At 43.1% G+C, this 27,844-nt stretch overlaps 3 protein-coding genes across 11 annotated transcripts in view; 1 reads left to right on the top strand and 2 right to left on the bottom strand.

The window, feature by feature from the left end:
- Positions 1-1,052: 1,052 nt before the first annotated feature.
- AHSA2P (activator of HSP90 ATPase homolog 2) lies at positions 1,053-26,668 on the top strand. The gene is made up of 9 exons (XM_006066156.4): positions 1,053-1,274; positions 2,530-2,720; positions 20,636-20,721; positions 22,471-22,585; positions 23,646-23,734; positions 24,458-24,568; positions 24,947-25,048; positions 25,583-25,634; positions 25,768-26,668. Exons 1-9 carry the CDS (start codon positions 1,195-1,197, stop codon positions 25,938-25,940), a joined length of 999 nt encoding a protein of 332 aa, XP_006066218.3. The 5' UTR covers positions 1,053-1,194; the 3' UTR covers positions 25,941-26,668.
- LOC102408689 (transcription initiation factor IIA subunit 1-like) lies at positions 7,932-9,174 on the bottom strand. Its single transcript, XM_044926032.1, has one exon. It carries the CDS (start codon positions 8,950-8,952, stop codon positions 7,948-7,950), a length of 1,005 nt encoding a protein of 334 aa, XP_044781967.1. The 5' UTR covers positions 8,953-9,174; the 3' UTR covers positions 7,932-7,947.
- USP34 (ubiquitin specific peptidase 34) overlaps positions 26,067-27,844 on the bottom strand; it is a 247,390-nt gene continuing 245,612 nt past the window's right edge. For 8 of the 9 annotated variants that reach the window (XM_045162247.1, XM_044926026.2, XM_044926027.2 and 5 more), the window contains one exon: positions 26,067-27,832. In XM_045162247.1, coding sequence (XP_045018182.1) covers positions 27,225-27,832 — 608 coding nt within the window. In that variant the 3' untranslated portion in view covers positions 26,067-27,224. The remainder of the gene's footprint in view (positions 27,833-27,844) is intronic. The other variant, XM_044926028.2, reaches the window with a different exon arrangement.

Consider the following 27,844-nt stretch of genomic DNA (forward strand, 5'->3'; position numbering starts at 1 on the left):
CTCCAGTAAGCAAATGGAGAAAAACACCCTCCCCCAGCTCTGAGAAGACTAGATCACAGGAGAGGACAGGTCATCACAGTGGAGCAGAACGGAGAAGTACCTGCAGACTTCCAACGTTCATACGTGTTCTGCCTTCTAACTAAACATCCTCAGACCTGTGGGGAACATTTTCCAAACAGTTGACGCAAAGTTTTTGCTGGAAGGTGGAAATTTGTTACCGGAATCATTAATTTCTGTACAATTCCATCAAGCTGCAATAATACACTCTTGCAATCTCCTTCTTTTGTCATCTCCAAAGGATCATTACATGAATAAAATATAAACATTCCCGAAGTAACTAGGACCTTGGTGGCCCGTGCTACTTGGACAGGTGTTGGAAAGGCATGAGAGGTGGCGTTCAGGGGAGAGCCAGAGGGCACCAACTCCTGAGAACTTTCCACACAACAGAGCTGTGCTGTAAAGTGGGCGCGCTCCGACCTCGGCAAGCCGGTGGCACAGCAAACCAAGTGCTCGGGCAGTGACCCCGGCAGGACCGAAGGCCGTCAGCGCGGGCGTTTCCCGCCTGCACCCGGGCGCTGCTCTCAGGCGCCCCTTACTCAGCGCCCCGCTCTGCCAACACTGGAGGCAATCACTGCGGTAATAATAGTGAGTCGTGGAGAGGCGTCCGGCGGCCTTCCGGAGGCGGCGGACGTTCCCCCTTCCCGGCCACTGCACTCGCAAGTCCCGCGGCAGGGCCCAGAGCCTCCGCAGACCCCACCCGGCCTCCAGGGCCGAGCCCAGGCCTCTAGGGTCGCCTCTACGCAGCGCCTCGGCTCGGACCTCTCTCCCAACCGCAGTCGCCGCCGCCCCCCACCCGGGTCTCCCAGGCCGTGACCTCTCCCCTCCCCGGCCGCATCCATCTCCGGCCCGGCGCCCTCCCGCGCGCCGACCTCCAGGGCCCGGACGCCGGCCTCCCGCTGCCCCTCGGGCCCCTCCCCGCGCCCCCGCCCCTCGGCTCGGGCCCGGTCGCTCTCCCCGGGCGCTCCGCAGCGGGGCGGGCGGGGCAGGCTGGCGCAGGGGCGGGGATTTCTGGCACTTTCTGGGCTCCGCGAACGCTCTGCTCCTGGGTTCGCCGGCCGGAAACGTCGGCGACGGAGCCGCACCGCCGCCGCGGCCGTTCCTTGTTCTCCGCCGAGGCCGCGCCGGCACGCTGACATGGCCAAGTGGGGACAGGGGGACCCGCGCTGGATCGTGGAGGAGCGGGAGGACGGGACCAACGTGAACAACTGGCACTGGTGCGGTCGGGCGGGGGCCGGGGCCGCGGCTTCCGGGCGGGCCTCCTCGCTCGCAAGCCGCCAGGAGGGACGGGAGGGACCCTCGGGCGGCCGCGGGTCTCGGCGCGCTCCCCTGGCCGCGGCGAGCCCCGGGCAGGAGGAGCGGGTAGGGTTGTGAGGCTGCACAGGTGCAGATGCTTGTCTTTAGCGTCGGGGCTTGGGGAGCCCTTGGAGCCTGGACACCTGGGGTCTTACCCTCACTGGCTCTGGGACTTGACTTTGCTGTTTGAAAGTTGGGTTGGGCCCCAGGAGTAGCAGTCATTCCTGACTTATCTCTTCAGCTTTGGCAGTCTGTGTGACCTCAGGAGCTACCCTCCCGTGGCCCTCCGCCCCAGCCCCTTGAAGTCTTGGGGGGAATTAAAATGAAGCTGGAAAGTTTGTGTGTGTGTGTTTTACGTCTATAGTGGAAAGAACAGGAAAACAGAAATTTGGATCGGAACGCCACATCTAACTTGATGGGTCTCTAGTGAGCATGCCTTCTAGAAGTTGGAACTAGTTACTCATCCTTTTTCAATCTTATCTAGAGTATGGGCCAATTTCTGCCTCCCTCCCCCTTCCGCCTGAGCTTTCAGGAAGTGATGTTCTATGCTCCTTTCCTCTGAAGGCTAGGGCTATGCTACCTCGGGTCCATGAAGGTGATGCTGAGGCAGGTCCAGGGCAGAGCAAGGCTTTGGCCTGTAAGGGCAGCTTTCCTGGGGATGGGGAGGGAGGGGGGTGTGGGGGGGAGGGGACGTCCTGGCCTGGGGGTGGGACGGGCTGACCTCTTCTTTCCCAGCCTTGCCACCATGAACACTAAATAGACTTCTCTCAGCTTATTTTCACTCCCCTAAATTGGAAACATTATTTGGGAAGATTGTGTGAGATAATATACTTGTGAAAACACTTAATAATTTGTCTTATTACGATAAAAATTATGTCAGTTATAACTACTTTTTCATGTGGCCCAGGCTTTGCCCCTCCATTTCCAACAGGTGAAATTTCTAGACCTCCTTTCTCCCAAATAAGCCATGCCTCCCAGCATATCTTAAATCACTAATGAGAATTAGAAGATGTTTGGTAGAAAACTGGTCTGAGAAGTGTGCTTGTAAGTTTGTGGGTGGCAGGTCTCTCACATGGTTGAGAGGAATTGGGCATATCTGGACTGGGCCAGGGATGGGCGTGTGGATATCAGCAAGAGGGTCCATTCATGGCTCTGCTCTTCTTCTGGTCCTGGCAGGACAGAGCGGGATGCCACCAGCTGGTCCAAGGGGAGGCTTCGGGAACTCCTGGTGGGTATCACCGTGGAGAATGAGGCTGGCCGCTGCGAGATCAGTGAGCTGAAGCAGGTGGAAGGCGAGGCTTCCTGCAGCAGCCGCAAAGGAAAGCTGATTTTCTTCTATGAGTGGAACATCAAGCTGGGCTGGAAAGGTAACAAGGGCTCCAGGTACTGGCAGGGTAGAGTGCAATGTTGGTGGAGCAGAGTTGGTTGACTCATTAGTCATTCATTCAGCAGATACAGTTGATTCATTAGTCATTCATTCAACAGATATTTTTATTTTTGGTTGCACTGAGTCTTTGTTCCTGTGCGTGGGCTTTTTGTAGTTGCTGCGAGCCAGGGCTACTCTTCATTGTGTTGCATGGGCTTCTCATTACGATGGCTTCTCTTTTTGCCTAGCACAGGCCTTAGGCACATGGGCTTAGTAGTTGTGGTTCACAGGCTTAGTGGTTCAGCTGGCATGTGGATTCTTACTGTACCAGGGATTGAACCTGTGTCCCCTTCATTGGCAGGAGGATTCTTATCCTCTGGACTACCAGAGAAGTCCAACAGATAGTTTTAGAACTCCTGCTTGGGCCCCTAAATTAGTGTCTGTGGTTGCAGACACCCTTACTACATGTGGAGTTCTTGCCCCGCCTGCCATGGGCTTCCCTCTCTCCCAGCATTCGGAGCTGCTTCTTGTTCAGTCACTCAGTCATGTCCAACTCTTTGCGACCCCACGAACTGCAGTAAGCCAGGCTTCCCTGTCCTTCACCATCTCATTTGCTCAAACTCATGTCCATTGAATTGGTTGGTTGGTCTCAGCAGGACTCAGTCGGCCAGGCACTTGTGAGCATTAGTATTTCCTGGAGCTGCTGCCTGGACCACTCTTCCCCTGGATTGTTGTATGCTGGCTCCTTTGGCTCCTTCAGGTTTGCATCCTGATTACATTCTATAAAAATGTCACCTGTCTCCATTCTATAAAAATACCAGATCCTTTTCTTGTACTGTTTCCCTTCTCTGCTTAGTTTCTCCTGAAAGCACTTATACTTGGCACACTACATGCAGTTATATTATTATTGTTCTGGATCCCCCTTTTCTCCCCATTCATTGGGGCAGAGATTTTTAAAAATAACATCTTTATTGAGATATAATCACATACCACATAGTTCACCTGTTGTGTACAATTCCCTGGTTTTCAGTATATTCACAGAATATGCAGCCATTACTACAGTGAGTTATAGAACATTTTCATCTCTCCCACAAAAATATTTACCTGTCACTCGCCCAGTCCTTGGCAACCACTGATCTATGTTCTGTCTCCACAGATTTGCCTATTCTGGACATTTCTTATGAATGTTATCACACAGTTTTTGGTCTTTTGTGACTTGTTTCTTTTATTTGGCATAATCTTTTCAAGGTTCATCTGTCTTATAGCACATTTCATTCTTTTTCATGGTTGACTGATGTTCTGTTGTATAGATGTAGCACATTTTGGTTATATATTCATCAGTTGATAGACATTTTGGTTGTTTTCACTCTTTGGGTCTTTAGGTCAGGGAGTGATTAGTTTTGTTTACAGATTACTGCCTGAAAGATTGTGTATTTGTTGAATGAATGCATTTCTCCCATGGTGCCCAGCTCCTTGCTGGGTAGACAGCCTATATTCAGTAAATCCTTGTTGAAAACACGAGGAGCAAGGGTAAGATTTGGTTCTGGAGGATTGTGCTGTGTTAAAGTTTGGGCCTCAGCTCGAGTCATCTCCATTCTTGTGAGCTGCCCAGTTAGTGGCCTTGGGCCTCTGACCTAGTGCCTGTCTTGCTGACTTAAGCCAGGCCAGAGCCCAGGGAGGTGTTCAGTGAGCATCAAAAACAGCCCCACTCCTGCCTTGGAATATTCTGGCTGGAGGTTGCCTATCAGTTGCTCCCTCAGTGGCTCCTGCTGGCTGGATCATAGCAGGGTCTGGTTCCTTATACATTCCAGCTCCCCAAGACAGGGCTCTGAGAGCCCCAAGGAAGCTTTTGATCTTGTATCTCTTCCATCTCCCTTAGCTCAAAGCAGCAACCAGCTCCTTTGCAGGGTAAGCCCCTGGCAGGAGCCAGAGGGCAGGCACACCAGTGCTTCCCTGACGCCGTGTGCTTTCTTTTCTAGTAGTGACTCCTAGAGGTGGCTAGTGGGACCTGCTGGGGAGGAGGCAGTACTCTGGTCTTGCTTTTTTTTTTTTTAATTAAATTTTAGTTATATTAAATTTAGCTTTTTTCAGTTTTATTGAGATATAGTTGATTTATAACATTGTATGAGTCAAAAGTGTACAGTGTGATGATTTACTATATGCATATATTACAAAAGTCACTTCAGTCGTGTCCGACTCGGTGCAACCCCATAGACGGCAGCCCACCAGGCTCCCCCGTCCCTGGGATTCTCCAGGCAAGAACACTGGAGTGGGTTGCCATTTCCTTCTCCAATGCATGAAAGGGAAAAGTACAAGTGAAGTCGCTCAGTCGTGTCCGACTCTTTGCGACCCCATGGACTGCGGCCCACCAGGCTCCTCTGTCCATGGGATTTTTCAGGCAAGAGTACTGGAGTGGGTGGCCATTGCCTTCTCCAGATTCTACAGTAAGGTTAGTTAAAACATCCATCACCTCATAGAGTTGTAGTTTTCTTTGTGCGTTTGTTGAGAACCTTTAAGATCTGCTCTCTTAGCAGTTTTCAAGTGCATAATACTGTACTGCTCACCATGCTGTACATTAGGGTCCTCAGAACTTACTCATCAAATAAGCTGAAGTTTGTACACTTTGTACCTTTCGAGCACCTTCACCGCCCTTCCCTCCCCCACCTTGCAAACACCAGTCTACTCTGTTTCTGTGAGTTTGGTTTGTCTAGATTACACATATAAATGAGATCATACAGTATTTGGTTTTCTCTGACTTATTTCACTTAGCATAATGCCCTCAAGGTCCATCCATGTTGTCACAAATGGCAAGATTTCCCTTCATTTTTGTGGCTGAATAATATTCCATTGTGTAAATATGTCATGTTCTCTTTATTCATTCATCCATGGATGGACACTTAGGTTTCCATAGTCAAAACATTGGGGTGAAGATACCTCTTTGAGATGGTGATTCCATTTTCTTTGGCTATATATCCAGAAGCGGAATTGCTACATCATATGGTAATTCTATCTTTAATTTTTTGAGGACCCTCTGCTGTTTCCCATAGTTGGCTGCACCAGTTTACTTTCCCACCAGTGTGCATGAGGGGTCTCTCTTCTCCACATTCTCATCAGCACTTGTTGTCGCTTTTTGATAGTAGCCATTCTAACAGGGGTGCAGTGGTATCTCTTTGTGAGTTGGATTTAAATTTCCCTGGTGATTAGCAATATTGAACACCTTTTCATATAACAGTTGGGCATTGGAATATTTTATTTGTATCGATATTCAGGTCTTTTGCCCATCTTAATGGTGTTTTGTTTTTTGTTTTTTTTTTTACTATTGAGTTGTATGAGTTCCTTAGATATTAACTTCTTATCAGATAGAGTTTACAACTATTTTCTCCCATTCTGTTGGCTGTCTTTTCATTTTGTTGTTTGTTTTGCCATGCAGAAACTTTTTAGCCTGACTAGTCCCACTTGTTTATTTTTGCTTTTGTTATTTGTGCTTTTGGTATCATATCCAAAAATCATTGCAAGACTGACATCAAGGAGCTTTTTCCCTGTTTTTCCCTGGGAGTTTTATGGATTCAGGTCTTTAAGTTTTTAATCCATTTCAAGTTAATTTTTATGTATGGTGTAAGATAGGGATTCATTTTCATCCTTTTCATGTGAATATTCAGTTTTCCCAGCACCATTTACTGAAGATAGTAGCTTATAGCCATGGAGTAGTTTTGTTTCCCATGTCATGTACTAGTTGACCATGTATGCAAGGGTTTATTTCTGGCCACTTGATTCTTTTCCACTGATATGTGTCTTTTTTTTATACCAGTACCATAATATTTTACCACTATTGCTTTGTAGTAAACTTTGACATCAGGAATTGTGATGTCTCCAGCTTTGTTCTTTCTCAGGATTGCTTTGACTATCAGGAGTATTTTGTGATTCTGTGTGAATTTTAGGATTGTTTTTTCTAATTCTGTAAATGCCACTGGAATCTTGATAGAGGTTGCATTGAATGTACAGATGCCTTTGTGTAGTAGGAACATTTTAATAGTATTTTTTCAAGACACGAACATGGGTTATCTTTCTTTTTTTTTTTTTTAGAGTTTTAAAATTCTTTACTAGTAAACACAAGAAACTTTTAAAATTACTAAACTGTTTGATAAAAATCCAGGTCTTCACCACCTGCCCAATGCATCAATCAATGCACAGAATATTATCTAAATGTCTGTTTAGCTTAAAGGCTAAACATATATATAAGCATACACTTCAGCCCAACAGGAAAATTATCCATTCATATGTATATAGTTCCAGCTAGATGGTACCTTTGTGCAACAAAACTGCATTCCTGAGGAGCCACTTGGGGTTTCTTTTTAAGGTGTGGGACTAAAAGAAACAAATACAATTCTGTTAGGAAACTGAAGTTGTCATTTTAATTTTGCTCAACTCAGACAAGACCCAAGCCTTTATAATGAGTCTGAAAACCTAATTAAAGATCCACTCCTAGGTAAATTTTGTCTCCAAACTGTAATTACTGATTATACATTATACACTTCCTTTAACTTGTAAATAGATGTTTCATCAAGCAGGGAAGGAAGAGGTGTATATTACTGAGGGAGAACAGCAAGTAAAAATATTTAAGACCTATAAGAGTTCTAAACTGTTTCCTTATACAAATGAATTAAAATTCAACACCATAAATCTTACCCTTTTGTAAAAATCAACACACAATTTTTACCAAATATAACCACGTACAATAAGCAGTTTCAGTTCAATCTATCAAAAGGGAAGTTTCTTCAATTCATTCCAGCAAGTATCTTCTGGCTGAACCCAAGTTGGAGGATGGAATATAAACAAAGCTTTACATGCTAATCACCAGACAATTCTGGTTTTCTTACACGAATCCCCACCCTCGCCACCCCAACAACCCCAGGTGCTACAGTTCCATGGCTTGCCAGTTAGGAGTAGTGTCTGTGTTGTCAAGCTCTCTTTGTTCCAGTAGCTCTGCTTCTCCTGCACTTTTCTGACATGCAGAAGTTAAGTTTTGGTTGGTATATGTCCCAAGTTTCAAACTGTCCACTTTAAATTTTTTGTTTCTTTTGTTTTATTTATAAAAGAAAATGAACCAACTCTTTTCACCATTCTGCATCTCCAGTGGCTTTGGAAAATATATAATCTCTTCCATTAAGGTTCATAATGCCATCCTTGAGATGAAATTTCCATTTGTTTTTACTTCTGTGTATCTTATCCTACTGGCACACAACAACATTTTCTGTATCAAAGAGTTCCTGTCCTTCCTCATCACTCACATCATCTTCACTATTGAGGGGTTCCTCTTCTACTTGCCCATCTTCAGCTCCATCTTGCTCTTTGTCTTCCTCCTCCTCATCATCATAGTCTTCTTCTTCATCTTCTTCAGATGACGTATCCCCAGTTCCATCAACTTGCAATACCAGTGGAGCTTGCTGTTGAGCAGGCTGGGCCCGTGGCTGCTGCTGGCCCGCGGCAGTTATCTGCGCTTGTGCCGGTGTAGGTGCTGCCACTGTTGTAGGTATAACTTGAGTCTTATTTCCTGTAAATAAGATTTGCTGGGGCTGGATGATGACACCTGTTTGTGGTGAAATCCCTCCAGGAAGAGGGGCCAAGACCTGCTGTATAACAGGAGCTTGTACTCCACCAGGCTGCATTTGTGGTATAACCTGTTGCTGCAGAACCACTGACTGCTGAGGCTGAAATATACACTGGGCACCGTTGGCTGCTCTGACCACTTGTAGAAGCTGGCCTGAATTTGTTAATATCTGTTGAACAGGAGTCACACCAGCAGGGAGTGTCAAGGTTGCAGCTGGAGCAGCAGCACTCGTGTTGGATGCGTTCATGTGTTGTATCAGCTTAGAATCAGGAACAATAACTTGTGGTGCTGCAGCTTGCTGTGAAGCAGGGATAAGGACCTGCTGGGCCTGCGCTTGCTGAGGCCCTGTCTGCTGAGGCTGAGCTTGCTGCTGGTGGTGACGGTGATGCTGCTGCTGGGGTTGATGTTGCTGTTGAACTTGCAATAAAAGCTGCTGCTCTTCTGAATGAAATCCATCTACTGCCCTAGACTGCATTAGTTTATGCTCCCATAAAGTTTTTAGTTCCATCAGAACTTGTTCATTGACTCCATCATCCAAAAAGATGTCTCTCACATCATTAATAACATCTTCGATCACAGATCTGTATAATTTAGGCACGGTGTTTGTATTTGCCGAGTTCGCCATTTCCACACACAACACAAACAAGAGTGGGGGGTCCACCCCGAGGAAACAAGATGAAAACAAAACGAAAAAGAAAGGGGAAAAAAAAAAGAACACTCGAGGGTGACCCAAGCCACCGCAAAACTGAGGGGAAAATCTTTCAAACAAAATCGGATCCTGACGGAGGAGAGGGGAGCGGCGAGAGGAGGAAGGGGAGGACGGATGGAGGGGGAGTCCTCCCGGAGCTAAAAAAAACTCGAGAATCGCCCTTAAAAAAAAAAAATGGCCACGACCCTTCAGGGGTCCCGGGGGGCGTTGCCCGCTCCCCACCGCGCAAGGAGGGAAACCACCACCAGTCGCCGCTCCCCGCGCCGCCGCCACCGGCTGCAGCTCCAGCCGTCCGGTCCGCCGGCTTCTCCCCTTTATATAGTGAGCCAACGAGCTGCGCGAGCCGCCGCCGCCGCCGAGAGACCGGTTATCTTTCATCGTCTTACAGTTACAGATCTTTTACCTCCTAGATTAAATTTATTCCTAAGTATTATACCATTTTTGCTGCTATTGTAAATGGAATATTTACTCTCTTTTTCAGATAGTTCGTTAAGTTAGTGCATAGAAAAGCAACTGATTTTTTTATGTTGATTTTGTATTCTGAAGCTTTACTGAATTTATTTATTCTAACAATCTCTTGGATTCTTTGTATATATGATCATGTCCTACACAAATAGAAGTAATCTTACCTTTTCCTTTCCAATTTGGATGCTTTTATTTCTTTTTCTTACTTGTTTGCTCTGGCTGGGACTTCCAATACTATTCAATAGGAGTGGTGAGAGTGGGTACCCTTGTCTTGTTCCTGATATTAGAGGAAAAGCTTCCAACATTTCATATGAAGAGTATAATGTCAGCTGTGGGGTTGCTACCTATATTGTCTTTATTATAATGGAGATATGTTTCTGTTATACCCAGTTTATTGGTAGTTCTTATTATCAGAGGACATTGAATTTTCTCAAAAGCTTTTTCTCCTTGAATTGAGATGAGCATATGATCTTTATTATTCCTTGTGTTAATGTGATGCATGATTTGACTTGGGCATTAAACCATCCTTGCATTCCAGGGATTAATCCCATTTGATCATAATATATGATCCTTTTAGTGTGCTGTTGAATTCAATTTGCCAGTATTTTGAGAATTTTTGCATCTCTACTTATGAGGGATATTTGTAATTTTTTCTTGTAGCATCCTTAACTGGCTTTGTTATCCTGATAATACCAGCCTCTTAAAATGAGTCTGAGAATGTTTCCACTCTTCAGTTTTTGGGAAGAGTTTGAAAAGGATTGATGTTAGCTGTTTAAATATTTGGTAGAATTCTCCATTGAAATTATCTGGTTCTGGACTTTTCTTCATTGAAAGTTTTTTTTGATTACTGATTTAGTTTTCTTAATTGTAATTGGTCTGTTCAGACTTTCTAGTGCTGAATGGTTCAGGCTTGGTAGGAAATATATTTCTAGGAATTTATCCATTTCTTTTAGATTGTCCAGTTTTACAGCATTTAATTGTTAACAGTGGTCTCTTATTATCCTTTGTATTTGTGTGGTATCAGTTATAATGTCTCATCTTTCATTTTTAATTTTATTTGAGTCCTCTTTTTCTCCCCTTGGTTAGTGTAGCTAAAGTTTTGTCAATATTTTTGTCTTTTCAAAGAACCAGCTCTTTATTAATCTTTTCCATTGTTTTCTTATTCTGTTTCATTTATTTTTGTTCTAATCTTTATTCCCTTTTTTATTGAGATATAATTGATAAGTAATATTATATTCACTTGGGGTTATAATGAATATATATATGTGTGTTTATATTTGTACATATCAAGAAATGGTGACCACAATAAGTCTAGTTAATATTTATCACCATACAGTTCCAAGTTTCTCTTTTTCCTTATGAGAATTTTTAGGATTTGCCTTTCAAATATGTAAAATAGTCTTATTATAGTTCCCATACTATGTATTCCATCTCTATGACTTATTTTTTGTAACTGGAAATTTGTACTTTTGACCATGTTCACCCGTTTTACCCATTCTGCCACTCCCTGTTTCTTGCAATCACTGATCTGTTCTCTGTATCTACGACTTTTTTGTTTTCTTTTAATTCCACATATAAGTGACATCAAATGGTATTTATTTTTCTTTCACTTATTTACTTAATGCCTTCAAGTTCCATCCAGATTGCTGCAAATGGCAAAATTTTTTTTCTTTTTTATAGCTAAATAATATTCCGTTGTGTGTATATACTACATTTTCTTTATCCATGCATCTGTCGGTGGACAGGTTGCTTCCATGTCTCTGCTGTTGTAAATAATACTACAGTGAACACTGGGATGCAGGAATCTTTTTGGATTAGTGTTTTTGTTTCCTTTGGGTATATACCAAGAAGTCAAATTGCTAGGTCATATGGAAGTTCTACTTTTAATTTTTGGAGGCACCTTCATTCTGCTTCCATAGCGGTTACAGCAGTTTACATTTCTGCCAGCAGTGCACAAGGCTCCCTTTTTCTCCGCAGCCTTGCCAACACTTATTATTTCTCCCCTTTTTAATAACAGACAGTATAACAGGTTTGAAGTCATAATTTCCTGATGATCATTGTTGAGCCCAGTTTCATGTACCTGCTGGCCATTTGTACCTCTTTTTTCCTTAATATGTGCATTCTGTTGATGTATAGTTGACTTACAGTGTTTCAGATGCATAGCAAGGCAACTCACTTATACATAAACACACATACATTATTTTTGAAATTATTTTCCATTATAGGTTATTATATGTTACTGACTGTAGTTCCATGTGCTATACAGTAAACCTTCATTGCTTGTTGCATAGCTATTATTAATTAGAAATCTAGCATTCTATTCCTCCTAAGTCAAACAAGTGCAATCAAAGTGTCATAAATTTTTTAGTTAGGCAAAAATTCTTAAAAGTTTTCTACAATATATACATATTGTGATCCCGTGGACTGTAGCCTACCAAGCCTCTCTGTTCATGGGATTTTCCAGGTAAGAGTACTGGAGTGGATTGCCATTTCCTCCTCCAGGGGATCTTCCCGACCCAGGGATCGAACCCAGGTCTCCCACGTTGTAGGCAGATGCTTTACCCTCTGAGCCACCAGGGAAGCCCCATATATAGGTATACAAAAGTTTTTTACTGTGCTTGATAAAGGCTTGATCAAGATAGAAAAAGAGATGGAGAAGTTGAAAAACAAACTGAATGGAATGGGAACACTGAATATGAAATAGAAAAAGTGAAAATAAGTAAATAAATCACAGTAGTAAAAGTGTTTATCAGTTTTCACAATCAATGGCCAAAATCAGACAAAATATAAAAGATCGTTATAATTGCAAGCCATAATGGGAACATGATTAACCTAACACTATAAAATAATTACATAGTCAAGCAGGATGATGTGGTAAGCGAGATGCATGCACATGTTTTCATCCACCCAGACAGTCTGTGTCTTTAGGTTGGTGCATTTAATTTATTTATATTTAAGGTAATTATAGATACATATGATCCTGTTACCATTTTCTTAATTGTTTTGGGTTGGGGCTTCCTTGGTGACTCAGATGGTAAAGTGTCTGCCTGCAGTTCGAGAGACCCGGGTTTGAAACCTGGGTCGGAAAGCTCCACTGGAGAAGGCAATGGCAACCCACGCTAGTACTCTCGCCTGGAAAATTCCATGGATGGAGGAGCCTAGTAGGCTATACTCCATGGGGTCGCAAAGAGTCGTATACGGTTGAGAGACTTCACTTTCTTTCTTTCACTTTCTCTTTTCTGTAGGTCTTTTCCTTTTCTTGGGTTTCCTGCATAGAGAAGTTCCTTTAACATTTGTTGTAAAACTGGTTTGGTAATGCAGAATTCTCTGAACTTTTACTTGTCTATAAAGCTTTTGATTTCTCCATCAAAGTGGAATGAGAGTCTTGCTGGGTAGAGTATATTTGGTTGTAAGTTCTTCCCTTTTATCAATTTAAATATATCATGCTGTTCCCTTCTGGCTTGTAGAGTTTCTGTTGAGAAATCAGGAGTTCCCTTGTATATTATTTGTCATTTTTCCCTTGTTGCTTTTAATATTTTATCTTTGTCTTTAATCTTTGTCAGTTTGATTATTATGTGTCTCAGTGTCTTCCTCAGGTTCTTTCCTGCCTGGGACTCTCTGTGCTTCCTGGACTTGGCTGACTGTTTCCTTTCCCATGTTTGGGAAGTTTTCAGCTGTTACCTCTTCAAATATTTTCTCAGGTCCTTTCTCTCTCTCTTCTCCTTCTGGGACCCCAGCATAATGTGAATATTGGTGCATTTAATGTTGTCCCAGAGGAATTTGTGTGTATGTCTTCTTCTTTGGAAAAACATCTCTTCAGATTTTCTAACGAGATTGTTTCTCGTTATTGAGTCTTACAAGTTCTTTGGATATTTATCGCTTATCAGTTACACGATTCGCAAATATTTTCTCCCATTCAGTCAGATTCAGATTCAGATCAGTCGCTCAGTCGTGTCCAACTCTTTGCGACCCCATGAATCACAGCACGCCAGGCCTCCCCGTCCATCACCAACTCCCGGAGTTCACCCAGACTCACGTCCATCGAGTCAGTGATGCCATCCAGCCATCTCATCCTCTGTCATCCCCTTCTCCTCCTGCCCCCAATCCCTCCCAGCATCAGAGTCTTCTCCAATGAGTCAACTCTTTGCATGAGGTGGCCAAAGTACTGGAGTTTCAGCTTCAGCATCATTCCTTCCAAAGAAATCCCAGGGCCGATCTCCTTCAGAATGGACTGGTTGGATCTCCTTGCAGTCTAAGGGACTCTCAAGAGTCTTCTCCAACACCACAGTTCAAAAGCATCAATTCTTCAGCGCTCAGCCTTCTTCACAGTCCAACTCTCACGTCCATACATGACCACAGGAAAAACCATAGCCTTGACTAGACGAACTTTTGTTGGCAAAGTAATGTCTCTGCTTTTGAATATGCTGTCTAGATTGGTCATAACTTTCCTTCCAAGGAGTAAACGTCTTTTAATTTCATGGCTGCAGTCACCATCTGTAGTGATTTTGGAGCCCAGAAAAATAAAGTCTGACACTGTTTCCACTGTTTACCCATCTGTTTGCCATGAAGTGATGGGACCGGATGCCATGATCTTTGTTTTCCGAATGTTGAGCTTTAAGCCAACTTTTTCACTCTCCTCTTTCACTTTCGTCAAGAGGCTTTTTAGTTCCTCTTCACTTTCTGCCATAAGGGTGGTGTCATCTGCATATCTGAGGTTATTGATATTTCTCCCAGCAATCTTGATTCCAGCTTGTGTTTCTTCCAGTCCAGCGTTTCTCATGATGTACTCTGCATAGAAGTTAAATAAGCAGGGTGACAATATACAGCCTTGACAGACTCCTTTTCCTATTTGGAACCAGTCTGTTGTTCCATGTCCAGTTCTAACTGTTGCTTCCTGACCTGCATACAAATTTCTCAAGAGGCAGATCAGGTGGTCTGGTATTCCCATCTCTTTCAGAATTTTCCACAGTTTATTGTGATCCACACAGTCAAAGGCTTTGGCATAGTCAATAAAGCAGAAATAGATGCTTTTCTGGAACTCTCTTGCTCTTTCGATGATCCAGCAGATGTTGGCAATTTGATCTCTGGTTCCTCTGCCTTTTCTAAAACCAGCTTGAACATCAGAAATTTCACGGTTCACGTATTGCTGAAGCCTGGCTTGGAGAATTTTGAGCATTACTTTACTAGCTTGTGAGATGAGTGCAATTGTGCAGTAGTTTGAGCATTCTTTGGCATTGCCTTTCTTTGGGATTGGAATGCAAACTGACCTTTTCCAGTCCTGTGGCCACTGCTGAGTTTTCCAAATTGGGTGGCATATTGAGTGCAGCACTTGCACAGCATCATCTTTCAGGATTTGGAATAGCTCAACTGGAATTCCATCACATCCACTAGCTTTGTTCATAGTGATGCTTTCTAAGGCCCACTTGACTTCACATTCCAGGATGTCTGGCTCTAGGTCAGTGATCACACTATCGTGATTATCTGGGTTGTGAAGCTCTTGTTTGTACAGTTCTTCTGTGTATTCTTGCCATCTCTTCTTAATATCTTCTGCTTCTGTTAGGTCCATACCATTTCTGTCCTTTATCGAGCCCATCTTTGCATGAAATACTCCTTTGGTATCTCTGATTCCCATTCAGTAGGTTTATTTTATTTACTTTGCTGTGCAGAAGCTTTTTAGTTTGACTCATCCTCCTTGTTTATTTTTGCTTTTGGTGTTAAGTCTAAAAATCATCATCAAGACCAGTGTCCAGGAGCTTATCATCTGTGTTTTCTTCTAGGACTTTTTTTTTGGTTTCAGGTCTTAGGTTCAAGTCTTTAGTTCACGATGATTAATTTGTGTGTGTGTGTGTGGTGTAAGATAGTGGTCCAGTATCATTGTTTTGCTTATGGATGCTGCTTTTCTCAACATTTGTTGAGCAGACAGTCCTTTCCTTATGGTATTTTCTTGCTTCCTTTGTCTTAGCTTAATTGACCACATAAGCATGGACTTATTTTGGGCTCTTTTTTCTGTCTATCCTCTATTATAGTTCTGCTGATCTGTGTGCCTGTTTTTATGATAGTACTATACTGCTTTGATTACTATGTCTTTATAATACAGTTTGAAATCAAGAAGTGTGATGCCATTAGCTTTGTTGTTTCTCAAGATTGCTTAGGCTATTTGAGCTCTTTGTAGTTCCATACAAATTTTAGGATTTTTTGTTCTATTTCTGTGAAAAATGTAGTTGGAATTTTACCAGGCATTGCATCGAATCTGTAGATTGCTTGTTATTTATTTTCTTCTGCTGACTTTGAGCTTACTTTTTTCTTTTTCTAGTTCCTTGATGTGTAAAGTTAGGCTCTTTATATGAGATTATTTCTTGTTGTATGAGTTTACAGCTACCAGCTTCCCTCTTAGAACTGCTTTTGCTGCATCTCATAAGTGTTTGTGTTGCCATTTTTATTTGCACCAAGATATATTAAAATTTTGCCTTTGATTTTTTTAAGCCATTAGTTGTTCAGGAGTATTTTAATTTGCATGTACTTGTGAATTTTCTAGTTTCATATCATTTTGACTGGCAATGATATTTGTTATAATTTATCTTTAAAAAAATTGTTCAGACTGGTTTTGTGGCCTAACCTATGATTTATTGTAGAAAATGTTCTGTGAGTGCTTGAGAAAAATGCATATTCTATTGCTGTTCGATGGACTGTTCGGTATATGTTTATTAGGTGTATTTGGTCTGTAGTGTTCAGATCGGGTATTTCCGTACTGGTTTTCTGTTTGGATGGTATATATCCATTGTTGAGAGTAGGGTATTAATGTCCCCAACTATTATTGTATTGCTGTTTATTTCTCCTTATAAGTTGTTAGTAATTGCTTTATTTAGGTACTATTAGATGCTTAAATGGAGAAGGCAATGGCACCCCACTCCAGTACTCTTGCCTGGAAAATCCCATGGACGGAGGGGCCTGGTGGGCTGCAGTCCATGGGGTCGCTAGGAGTCGGACATGACTGAGCGACTTCACTTTCCCTTTTCACTTTCATGCATTGGAGAAGGAAATGGCAACGCACTCCAGTGTTCTTGCCTGGAGAATCCCAGGGATGGGGGAGCCTGGTGGGCTGCCGTCTGTGGGGTCGCACAGAGTCGGACACGACTGAAGCGACTTAGCAGCAGCAGCAGCAGCAAATGCTTAAATATAATTGTTATATCATTGATAAATTGACACCTTTAGCTTTATATAATGACCTTCTTTCTTTTGATCATTTTAGCTGAAAGTCTATTTGTCTAATGTAAGTATAGCTATTCCTGCTTTCTTTTGGTTAACATTTGCTGACATTTCTTTTTCCATCCCTCTGCTCCTGGTTTTCGTGTGTCCGTAAAGGTAAAGCGAGTCTTGCAGAGAGGCTGTCTGTTGTGGAGACACTGTCATGTTGTTGGACCTTGAGTTTTTAATCCATTCAGGCATTCTTTGCCTTTCAATTGAGGAATTTAATCTGTTTATGTTTAAAGTAACTATTGATAGGTAAGGACTTACACCTCTCTTGTCAGCTCCATAGTCCTTTGATACTTTTTTGAGGTGATATGCTTTGAGTCGTACCATAATCTTTTGTGGTTTTTCCTTTGTGGTTAACCTGAGGTGTATATAAAATATATTTATAACATCCTATTTAAACTGATAACAACTTAATTTTCATAGCATACAGAAATTTATACTTCTTCACCTCTCACATTTTAGGTTGTTGATGTTACAGTTGACATATTTTTACATTGTAGTAGTTTTCATAGTTATAGTTACTTTAAATTCTCATAGTTACGGTTATTTAAGTACATTTGTTTTTTAACTTTTAATGCAGACTTGTTACCATTGCAATTTTAGATAATCTGATTTTGACTGTATATTTACCATTACCAATGAGCTTTACACATTCATACGTTTTTATCATGCTAACTAGCATCCTTTTATTTCAGCCTGATGAATGTTCTTTAGCATTTCTTGTAAGGCAGGTTTAATGACATTGAATCCCCATCAGCTTTTATTTGTTTGGGGATATCTTTGTCTCTCTTTTACTTCTGAAAGGCAGCTTTTCTGGGTGTAGTATTCTTGGTTGACATACTGTTTCTTTCAGTATTTTGAGTACGTCATCCCACCGCTGGCCTGTCAAGTTCCTGCTGTGAAATCCACCTGTAGCCGTATGGAAGCTCCCTTGTTTGTGAAGAGTCACTTTTTTTCTGCTTTCAAAATTTTTTGTTTTTGACTTCTGACAGTTCAGCTCTTGTGTGTCTTGATGTAGCCTTTTTTTTTTTTTTTTTTTTTTAAGTTCAGCCTACTTGGTGGACCGTTGGGCATTGTGCATTTCTCTTCCCAGGTTTGGGAAGTTTTCAACCATTATTATTTTAAATAGACTTTCTGGCCCTTTCTTTCTCTCCTCCTTCTGGAACTTCCATAATGAACATATTGTTTCATTTGGTGGTATCACATGAGTCTCCTGTTCTTTCTTCACTCTTTTTCTTTCCTTTTGTTTTGTTTCTTTGACTGGACAGTCTTGAATAACCCACTTCTAGTGTTCACATTGTTTTCTTCTACTAGGTCAGGTTAGCTGTGGAAGCTCTCCCTTGAATTCTTCAGTAGAGTCATTGTGTTCTTTTGCTCCAAAGGTTTGTGGGCTTTGTTTTTTTCAACACTTTGTTTCTTTTTTGAACTTGTTTTGTTCATGCACTGTTTTCCTAATTTCGTTTAGTTGTCTGTGTGTTCTTATAGTTCGCTGAATAAGAGATTTATTCTGAATTCCAGATTATATAGTTCATGCATCTCCATTTATTTAGGGTCAGCTATGGAGCATTACTAGGTTCTTTTGGTGGTCTCATGTTTGCCTGATTTTTTTCTTGAACCTTGTTTTCTTGCATTAGTAGCTGCATGTGTAAGTAATTGGCCTCCTCTTCCATGTTTTACAGGTTTGCTTTGGCAGGGAAAATCCATCACCTTTGAGCTTGGGTTATTGGATGTGTCAGCTCATAATGTCCATGGGTGGGCAAGACTTGCTGCTAGGGTCTCCAGCTGAGTGTGCTCTGAGGTCGGGGTGGGGGGTTACCAATGGCTGGCCTTTATGGTTGGGTGAGTCAACTGACTCCATATTCAGGCAGGGCTGCTCAGTGGGCTCCTTGACCAGGCAGGGTTGCCGGCTGTGCTCCACGGTCACATGGGGCATTAGCTGTGCTCTGCATTACCTGTGGTCAGGCAGAGTCACTGGCTGTGTTCCTTGGCAGGGTGGTGCCCTGGTTGGATTCCATGATTGGGCAGAGTTCTGAGCTGGGCTCTGCCATCACTCCTGGTTGAGTGGGGGGGGGTCTCAGGCTCTGCTCCCTGACAGGTAGTGCTCCTGGCTGGACTCTGTTCAGACAGAACTGCAGGCAGAGTTCTTGGGTAGGACCTTAACCTCCATTGTGTTCTGTGATCAGATGGAGACACAGATTGTGCCTTGAAGTTGGGCAGGGCTGCAGGGTTGGCTTCACCATCCATAGGCTGCTGGGTATGCTCCGCTGTCGAACAAAGTTGCTGGCTGGGCTCTCTGGTCAAGAGAGGCTTCCACCTGTTTGCTGCAGTTGAGGGGCTGTTCTCTGTGGGGTAGGGTCGCTGCTGAGCTTCTTGTCTGAACAAGGCCCCAAGCTGTGTTAAGCAATTTGGCAGGGCTGTAGGCTCCACTCCGAGGCCACTTGGGGTCACTGTTCAGGCTCCCTGGCTACGCAGGGCTGGAGGATATACTCTGTAGTCGGACAAGACTGCTGGTGTGGCTCCCTGCCCAAGGGGGCTGTGTGGATGGGCTCCAGCGCTGCCCGGGTTCTCTGGTCCAGCTTCCTAGATGATCAGGCTGGGAAGCCACACTCAGCAGTTGAGTGGAGCTGTGAATTTGCTTCCCCACCTTTGTGAGACTCCCCAGCTGGCCTTGGCCTGTTGCTTGGGGACCCACATCAAGCAGAATTGCCAGCTGAGCTCTGCTCGTGTACTGCCTCAAGCAGGAACACGGTCCATCCAGGTTTGAGCATTGGCGGCTGAAAGCCTGAGTCCCCGTGGCTTCCACATGTTGAGACCCCTGTTGGCCTCCGAGGAAGCATCCAACAGTGCCGGGAGCCTGCCCTCTGCTGCGGGAAAACTGCAGTGGGGGGCCCGCCGTGGGGCTCTGTGCTGGCCTCGGGGTTCGGTCAGAGGGTCACCACTCCTCATACCCTCTACTGCAGTCCTCTTCTGTCTCTGGTCCAGAAGCGTGCATCAGCCTCACCTCTGGGTTTGGGGTTTTCAGTGGTGTCCTGTCCCTGTGTAGTTGCTAGTTGCTCTTCTTGTGAGGGGTGCTGAAGTTGGGAATGACCTGTGTCACCACCTTGATGTCACTGAAGTCAACACCCGGTGTTGAAAGACACTAGCTGCGTGGGGGGATCCACACAGACTTCCCCACCTCCCTGCCTTTCCCTCTTTCTGTGATCAGAACTCAGTGTCCCTTTTTGCCTTCCTGTGACTGAGCGACTTCCTTTTCACTTTTCACTTTCATGCATTGGAGAAGGAAATGGCAACCCACTCCAGTGTTCTTGCCTGGAGAATCCCAGGGACGGCAGAGCCTGGTGGGCTTCCGTCTATGGGGTCGCACAGAGTCAGACACGACTGAAGCGACTTAGCAGCAGCAGCAGCCTGTTCTTCAGGATAGTCCTTTATCATGCTTTGACTTTTTAAATATTGGGGGATGAAAAAAGAAACCCTGGTTAACAGACCTGCTTACTTCACTCTTATGCTTCCATGTGGACCCTGATTTCATGTGCAGTTAAAAAAAAAAAGTCTAATAATAGCACTGTTCTTTTTTTTATTTTCTGGCCGTGCCATGCAGCCCATGGGATCTTAGTTCCCTGACCAGGGATCAAACCCTTGCCCCTGCAGTGGAAGCACCAGGGAATTCCCTTGTCTGCACTTTAATTGCCCCCCACCCCACCCCCCGCCTGAACCTCTGATGTGGGCCAGGAGAGCAGAGTTGGTTTGGACATGCATGTGATGGGCCTTTGTGGGGGAAGGCTGCGCCCTGTGAGGAGGGTGGGCTGTTCAGTGAGGTGGGGCAGTTTTACATAAACTAGTTGTTACTTTGTAATTGAAGAAGACATTTTGCTCATTTCAGGTATCATTAGAGAATCTGGTGCGAAGCACAAGGGGTTGATTGAAATACCCAGCCTGTCTGAAGAGAATGAAGTAGATGACACTGAGGTGAGGTATCTGATGGAATTTCTTTCTTTTCTTTGTTTTTAAATCAAGTTTCTGCTATACATATTGGGCAGTTGAAAACCTGTGCCCGTGCGGTAGTTCTGGTGAGTGGTGAAGGGCTCGTTTGCTGAGAAGGAAGCTGCGCTGTGGGGAGGTAGGGTGGGGTGTGGACAGTGATGTAGGAAGGGCATGCCTGGGAAGCCGCGGACTGCACGCTCCACGGCCTCATCACCTTTCAAAGGTGTCGTCAGATGTGTGCCTCTGTATGTGTGCTGGGAAGTGCTCAGGTATCGTGCACAGCTCAGTGAATGGGATTTTGTATCTCCTCTGCATCTTTACTCTTTCCCTTTAATAGTGAAAATTCTTGGCTTTTCCCCATCATCTCCCTTGGTTTTATCACATTTGTTTGGACATAAGTTAGTATGTGTGTTGGTTTTGACTGGCTCTTCTCATTGTCGGGGGAGAGCAAGCCTGTGTAACTCCCATGCTTGGTTTGCAGTCAGTGTCCACTTGTAAGCTAAAAGCTTGGTTGTGGGGTAAAACCTTTTGTATGATAGCTATATTTCCAGATGACAGTCTGACAGGGTCTTTTTTGATTTGTGAACACATTTAGTGTGAAGGCCTTCAGGAGAGCAAGTTACACCGAACCACCAGGAGTTGCCTTTCTAAAAGGCTATGAACTACCCTAAAAGTGGTAGCTTCACATGTGGTCAGTGCACTCAGGGCCTGTGACTTCACTTTGCTCTGTCCACATCCACCATCTCAGAAGTATTTTAGCAGGATATTAAATTGGTCTTTTCGATTCAGTCCTTGGTAGTACTGCAGAACAAACTCTCTAATGTAGAACTGGGCCCTGGGAGCAGGCCCACCTCAACTGAATCACAGGGACATGAAGGGAGTTTCAAACCAATACCTCTTCTTTCTGAGAATACCAGAGGCACCCCCAGAGCAGCATTTTGACATTTCCCTCTCCATTTCCTCCTCTCTCCTCCTGTCCTGGCCTTCCTTCCTTCCTTTCCTCCCCCTCTTCCTCTCTTTCCCAACTCTCCTCCTTGCCAAAAAAAAGAAAGAAAAAAAAGGTGTAGCCCAAGACCAGGTTATGTGGGAACCTAATTTTCCTAATTAACTGAATTTGGGACTCTAAACAAGCACTGTTCAATAGATACATAATGCAGGCCACATAAATAACTTAAAATTTTCTAGCAGCAGTTTTAGAAATATTTAAAAGAAACAAATAAAATTAGTTTTAATACTTTTTATTTTACCCAAAATATAAAAATACCATTTTAACATGTAATTAGTATCAGGGTTATTCATGAGATTATTTTGTATTCCTTTGGTGCTAAGTCGTTAAAGTCTGGTGTATGTGTGTGATTTTGCACTTTGAACCCATCTCAGTGGGAGCTCAGTAGCCACATGTGACCAAGCAGCTGCCATATTGAACAGCGCGTTTCTAGACTCTGAACACCATGGACTACATCATCAGTATGATACATATACATAAAATATATGCAGATTAGGGGTTCACATTCTAAGAAGTCCTTTCAAGTTTTGGCCACCAGTTTCAGTAGACACTTGATTAAAAAAGTCTTACATCTTCTCAAACTATATGAAAAAGCCTGTCATGTCTCTCTCTCTTACATCACTTCTTTCCCTTCCCTTGCCATCACAGTTCCCTCATCCATTTGTCCCAGTATTGTAAGAATACGTCAAACCAGATTTTTTTTCGGTTTGTATTTTTCTGATTTGTAGGTGAACGTGAGTAAAAAGAAAGGAGATGGGGATATTCTGAAGGATCTTATGAAAACTGCAGGCACCGCCAAGGTCAGGGAAGCCCTTGGAGATTACCTGAAGGCACTTAAGACGGGTAAAGAAGGCGTCCTTGTGAACTAGAGGGTCCCCTTCCCATTTACCCAAATAATGCTCAGCACTGTAGTCTGGATTCCCAGGTTAGGCCAACGTCCCAGGTTCCAGAGATGAGCTCTTTATGCTGCACAATAAATTGTAGTCTGGAGGCTGAGATCTAGTCATGAATTAGACCATTAGTGCTTATCAGTATTTTATACAGCATGAACCATTTTGCCTACAGAATTGTTGTTAGTTTCTGAAATGATAATTATTTAATCAGTTGTTTTTATAATTATCTGTCTAATGTCTGTCTTCCTTGCTAGACTATAAGCTTCATGAGGGCATGGACTCTGTCCTGTTTACTACTGCTGTATCTCAGTGTAGCACAATGCCTGGTGTATACAGTAGATGCTTAATAAATCTTTGTTGAATGAGTGCATTAAAGTGACTATAGGTATTACAGGTGTAGTTGGAAACTTACTCAGATAATCCTTGCACTGAGTGGAACTGAGGTTATGTCTTCTTTGCTAAATTAGAGAAGCTCCCTGCCAGGTAAAACAGCCAGCAGGGCTCGTACGTCCGCACCTCATCCTTGGACTCTTCTGAGTATCTCAGTGTTGGCACAGATGGGTTTGGGGTTTACTTTTCTCACAAGATCACGCATGTTGCTGCCACAGGCTTGAATGGAGACCAAGCTTTGTGAGGTGGTGGTGATGAAGCTGTGAGCCAAGTGTCTGGTTTTGATAGTAAGTGACAGTCATAAAGCTATTAGTTAAGTGTATAAAATGGAGCTTTTTGGAAAACAGCATTTGAATGCTATTTTTTGTCAAGAACTAGATAAAAGTGAGGTATTCAGTAAAAAGAAAAGTATCAAAGGCATTTGTTGCTGTGGAACTCATGTTAATGATTGGCTTTATATGTAAAGATACAGAATGGTCTTGAAATTCTCAAAATGCTATAGGAATTCTTTCTATAAATGTGTTTCTTTATATTCTTATATATTTTCAGTTTTCTGCCTATTTGTGCTGGAAGGGGAAAGGTACTTTATTAAAGTTATTTCTCTTATGTTTCCTTTATAGAATTTACAATGGGAATGATTTTACCAACCAAAGCTATGGCAGCCCAGGAATTGATGGTTGAAAGGAAACTGAGGGAGAATGCCCTGCAGGTGTGGCCTCTGGTGGACGATATGCAGGGAGGGGGAGAAGGAAGTGCCTAGTGTGTGCATGCTCTGCATGCGTGCAAGCTCAGTCATGGCCTGCTCTGTGCGACCCCATGGGCTGTAGCCCACCAGGCTCGAAGGCTTCAAAGCTTCAAGAGCCTGTGATGATGGAGGACTACACAAGATACTGAGGAGGGCCAGTTAATCCACCCTTGCATCTTCTGCCATTTTGGGGGGAAATGATGAAACTTTAATCCTTGATGGAAGGGATTGTATAAACTAGCCTTTTTGTTAAATATTTAATTTAGTCCAGGACAGTGCTGTTTTGTAGTCATTACACTACAGAGTCACAAAGGTGACTTTGAAGTTCACATACACAATGGAAGGAGCATCTCTCCACTTTCGGAGGATTGGGAGGTTTTAGATCTTGTTCTTGGACTGTAGTGATGGGGAGTTTGACACCTTTTGGCCTTAAGTGCTGTGTCCTTCACCTATGCTTATCTTTATGCCCCCTGGGCCATAGTTACATATCTAAGTAGGATTTGGGCTGTGAAGCCCTAGTCTGGGCTCTGTTTCCAAAATAAAGACTAGAATTGGTGGTGCTTAAAAAGGCTTTTTAGTGGAAGGATAGTGTTTGGGACATTGTGATATTTTACTGAGACTGTAAAACTGAATTTCTGAAATCTGTCATGCTAATTATGCTTTGGGACCTTTTCTGTTGAGATTCAGGCCTCCTCTCCGGTGGCACTGGGTGTAAGGATTCCCACTGTGGCTCTGCACATGACAGAACTCTTTGACACAGCTATCGAGCAGCTGTACAGAATCTTCACTGTGAAAGATGTAAGTAACATCTCAGTATCTGGAATCAGAAATGCTGACACTGGCAGAGAATATGCCACTGAGAACTGAAGCTGGTTTTTGGTTTCCTACATGCCTTATGTTTTTCTGATTGAAGGGATCTAGTAACCTTCAGGATATAGCTCGAGGAGGGGTAAGCTATCCTAAGGATTTGAGGGCAGAAAAGATGGGTGTTTGGGAGCTGGGGTGGGGGAGTTTATCAGCACTGAGATTTGGAACCATCTATTGAGGCTGTATAATTAAAAGCTATGTATTCACAATTAAAAACAACCACAGTAACTGTTATGTTATACATTTAGGTTGAAAACATGATAAGCACATGCCAGAATAACATGTCTACTGTATGTTTCGCTTTGTTAGTTGGTGCAAAAATTTTCTAAATCTCCCGCTGTATTAGAAGCTGAAAAGGGAGGGAAATTCCAAATGTTTGATGGAAACATCACCGGTGAATATACAGAACTGGTAGGTAACCTAACGTTAAAGGAAAGCAAGCTAGACCCTTCAGTTAAAATGTTTGACTCATGCTGTTTTTAAAAGTGCTTCGGTTTTTATCTGAGCTCACAGAAACTTGAGTGCTTTATAAAGTTATATGGCAAATAAAAAATTGATATTTACTAAGTAGTAATAAAGATGAAGCCTTAGTTTCACAGCAGTTGTGCCACTGTTGATGACTTTTAGAAGACGCAAGTCCAGTTCCTCCCAACTCTCGCATCTAGACGTTCGTGGCCTCTGCCGCTAGTGTGTGCTGCCTTCCTGCTGACAGCGGCGCTGCGCCGGCTGCCGCGCTTCTGTCTGGCGTCCCTGGTACATTCTGGCACGAGGGACAGTCAGTCCTCAGTGGTGCTGGCGCTCAAACCAAGTATGAGTGTGTGTTCACTGACTAGTTCTCGTATTTCTCCCATAGGGGCTCATGAAAGGATTTGGTGTTTTTCTTTGTTGTAGTGTTGTACAAAGTTTTAAACGATGTTTTCAGTGGAATTTCCCCTTTGTTTTCAGTTAACAAACAAAAAGATCGTCATGAAATGGAGATGTAGGAACTGGCCAGAAGGTATGTTATTAGCACCTTTTAAGTCCAAAAATACTTCAAGTATTCTACCCCCTAATATGAAAAGCAAATAGTGACAATGTATGGATAAATTCTTTTCATAGTACAGTAATAAACTTTCCTTCCTTTCTTCCAGAACACTATGCAATAGTTGCACTGAATTTTGTGCCTACGCTACAGCAAACGGAATTACAATTGGACTGTAAAGGAGTTCCTGTCTGTGAAGAAGAGAACATGAAATTTTGTTGGCAGAAGCAGCATTTTGAAGAAATAAAAGGTTTACTGCAGCTGACCACCCTAAATGGTTGAGTTAGTTTGAAGTTTTTATAAGGGCATTACTTTTTGTAAGCAGAAAGTATCATGTTTACCTCCTCCTCTAGTGTTCCTTTAAAAAAAATAATTTATACTAGATGAAATCCACAAACTAATACAGAATTGAAAGCACTGTTGAATCTTTATTTACTATGACTAGACTCTGCACTGAGCTAAAAGCAAGCAATGTGAAATCAGACTGTTAACGTTACCGTCCATAGATGCTCCTCCGGGAACAGATTGCGTCTCCGAGTGTGGATAGTTGAAGTGTCCCAAGCTAAAGCTTGTCTTAGCGAGCCTACTTTTAGCTGTAAATTTTTAATTCAGGAAGAGACAAATGGCATGTTGGTACTTCCTTTATTTTACTTCAGGGTTTTTAAGGTGTGTAGCTCTAGGTCGTGAAACAGTGGCATGTTGCATTCAGAAGCATGTTGATGTGAGGGCAAGCGGGCTGCATTGTTATGCTTCTCCCTGCAGCAGTTATGCACTCTGGAGTGGCGAGGACTGAAAAGTCTATGGAAAAAGGTACTTTTGGCCTGCCACTGTACTTCTCATGAAGTAGCAACAGTGGACAAGTACATCTCCTGGTTCACAGTTTTCTCATTCCTTTCATCTGAGAAGACTGAAGCAAGGTATGTAAACAATTAAAAGTCATCACAATCAGTTTAATTAAGTGCATAGAATAGCAATCAGTCATGTCAATAAAAATAAAACAATTATTTTTACATCAAGTGTGCTTTATTTCCTCCACAGGTATTCTGTTAAATAAAGCACCATTTATATACTGCCAGGCCACAGCTAAAGAGGATTCTTTACAGAATCAAATTTCTTGTGGTTGTTCCGTATACAAGTAAACTTAATTTTGATAATAAGAACCACAGCGATCGGAGGCAATCTGCCTCTATTATAAGGTACAAAACTGGCACAGAGGACACCATATTATACACAGTAAAAATGCTGTAAGTTTAAATTACATTGTACAGGGCCAGAGAACCCTGTGCCTCCCAGACAGCCATATTAAATGAAAGCCACTACAGTGAACTCTTAATTACGTAAAACATATTCATTATCTGATTGCCCTTTAGAAAGTATACTGAAGATGCAAATTTTTTCATCTGAAGTTTCTGCCTGGCCAAGAATTAAGCCTATAAATCTATCTTGCCATTCAAGCAGAGAGCACTGGACGAACTGAAGCACGAAAACAGAAATAGGCAAAACTTATACAAACAGCATCGGGTGGGGGGAGGGGTGACCTTAAAAGTAGACATGCTACATCTAATGTCAAGAAGCAGCTTGGTTTCCTTTGCCAGATATCCTCGTGACCACATGGATTGTAGATTCAATGGTCCTACACAGGGTATCTAGAATGTCGTGCTGCTGCATGTGACTAATGAGTCCTCTGGAATGGCCACAGCTGAGTGATAAAGCCACCTCAGGGTCCTGGGAGGGCAAAGCTTGACCGTCACAGCTTCTCAAGTCAGCTAAGTCAGACAGAACTGCAGAGAGAGAAGTAGAAGGGAACTCGGATTCCTCCTCAGCAAGGTTAGAATCCTTGGAACAGTGGAGGTCTTTCAATTCCTTACAGTCTTCAAACCTACCATTGTCGGACTGTTCTTCTGCATGCTGTGACCTGATATTTGACGTGTCTTCTGAAAACGAAGATGGAACTTCCATTCGGTATTCTTTAACAGAACTATTTTCAGGGGAAGGAAGATCTTGCTCGGTGCCTGGGTCGATAATTGAGGAGTCTCTCGTCTCATTGTCTGAAGTGCTAGTTGGGGTCAGGACCTCCCTGGTTTCTGTCTTCATGTCACTGATGCAGCTGTCGACGGTGTGCTCCTCATCGCTGCTAACGCGCCGCCTTTTAACAGGAGTTGCCCCTTCATCATCTGTGAAAACGA

The sequence above is a fragment of the Bubalus bubalis genome, chromosome 12 (genome assembly GCF_019923935.1).
Source record: "Bubalus bubalis isolate 160015118507 breed Murrah chromosome 12, NDDB_SH_1, whole genome shotgun sequence".
Taxonomy (NCBI): domain Eukaryota; kingdom Metazoa; phylum Chordata; class Mammalia; order Artiodactyla; family Bovidae; genus Bubalus; species Bubalus bubalis.

What these genes read in the sequence shown, in the direction of transcription:
- LOC102408689 (XM_044926032.1), bottom strand. Translation starts at nt 8,952, where the DNA reads ATGGCGAACTCGGCAAATACAAACACCGTGCCTAAATTATACAGATCT.
- AHSA2P (XM_006066156.4), top strand. Translation starts at nt 1,195, where the DNA reads ATGGCCAAGTGGGGACAGGGGGACCCGCGCTGGATCGTGGAGGAGCGG. An exon ending in AACGTGAACAACTGGCACTG is followed by an intron (nt 1,275 to 2,529) that starts GTGCGGTCGGGC and finishes TGGTCCTGGCAG; the next exon opens with GACAGAGCGGGATGCCACCA. An exon ending in TGAGGGAGAATGCCCTGCAG is followed by an intron (nt 23,735 to 24,457) that starts GTGTGGCCTCTG and finishes GTTGAGATTCAG; the next exon opens with GCCTCCTCTCCGGTGGCACT.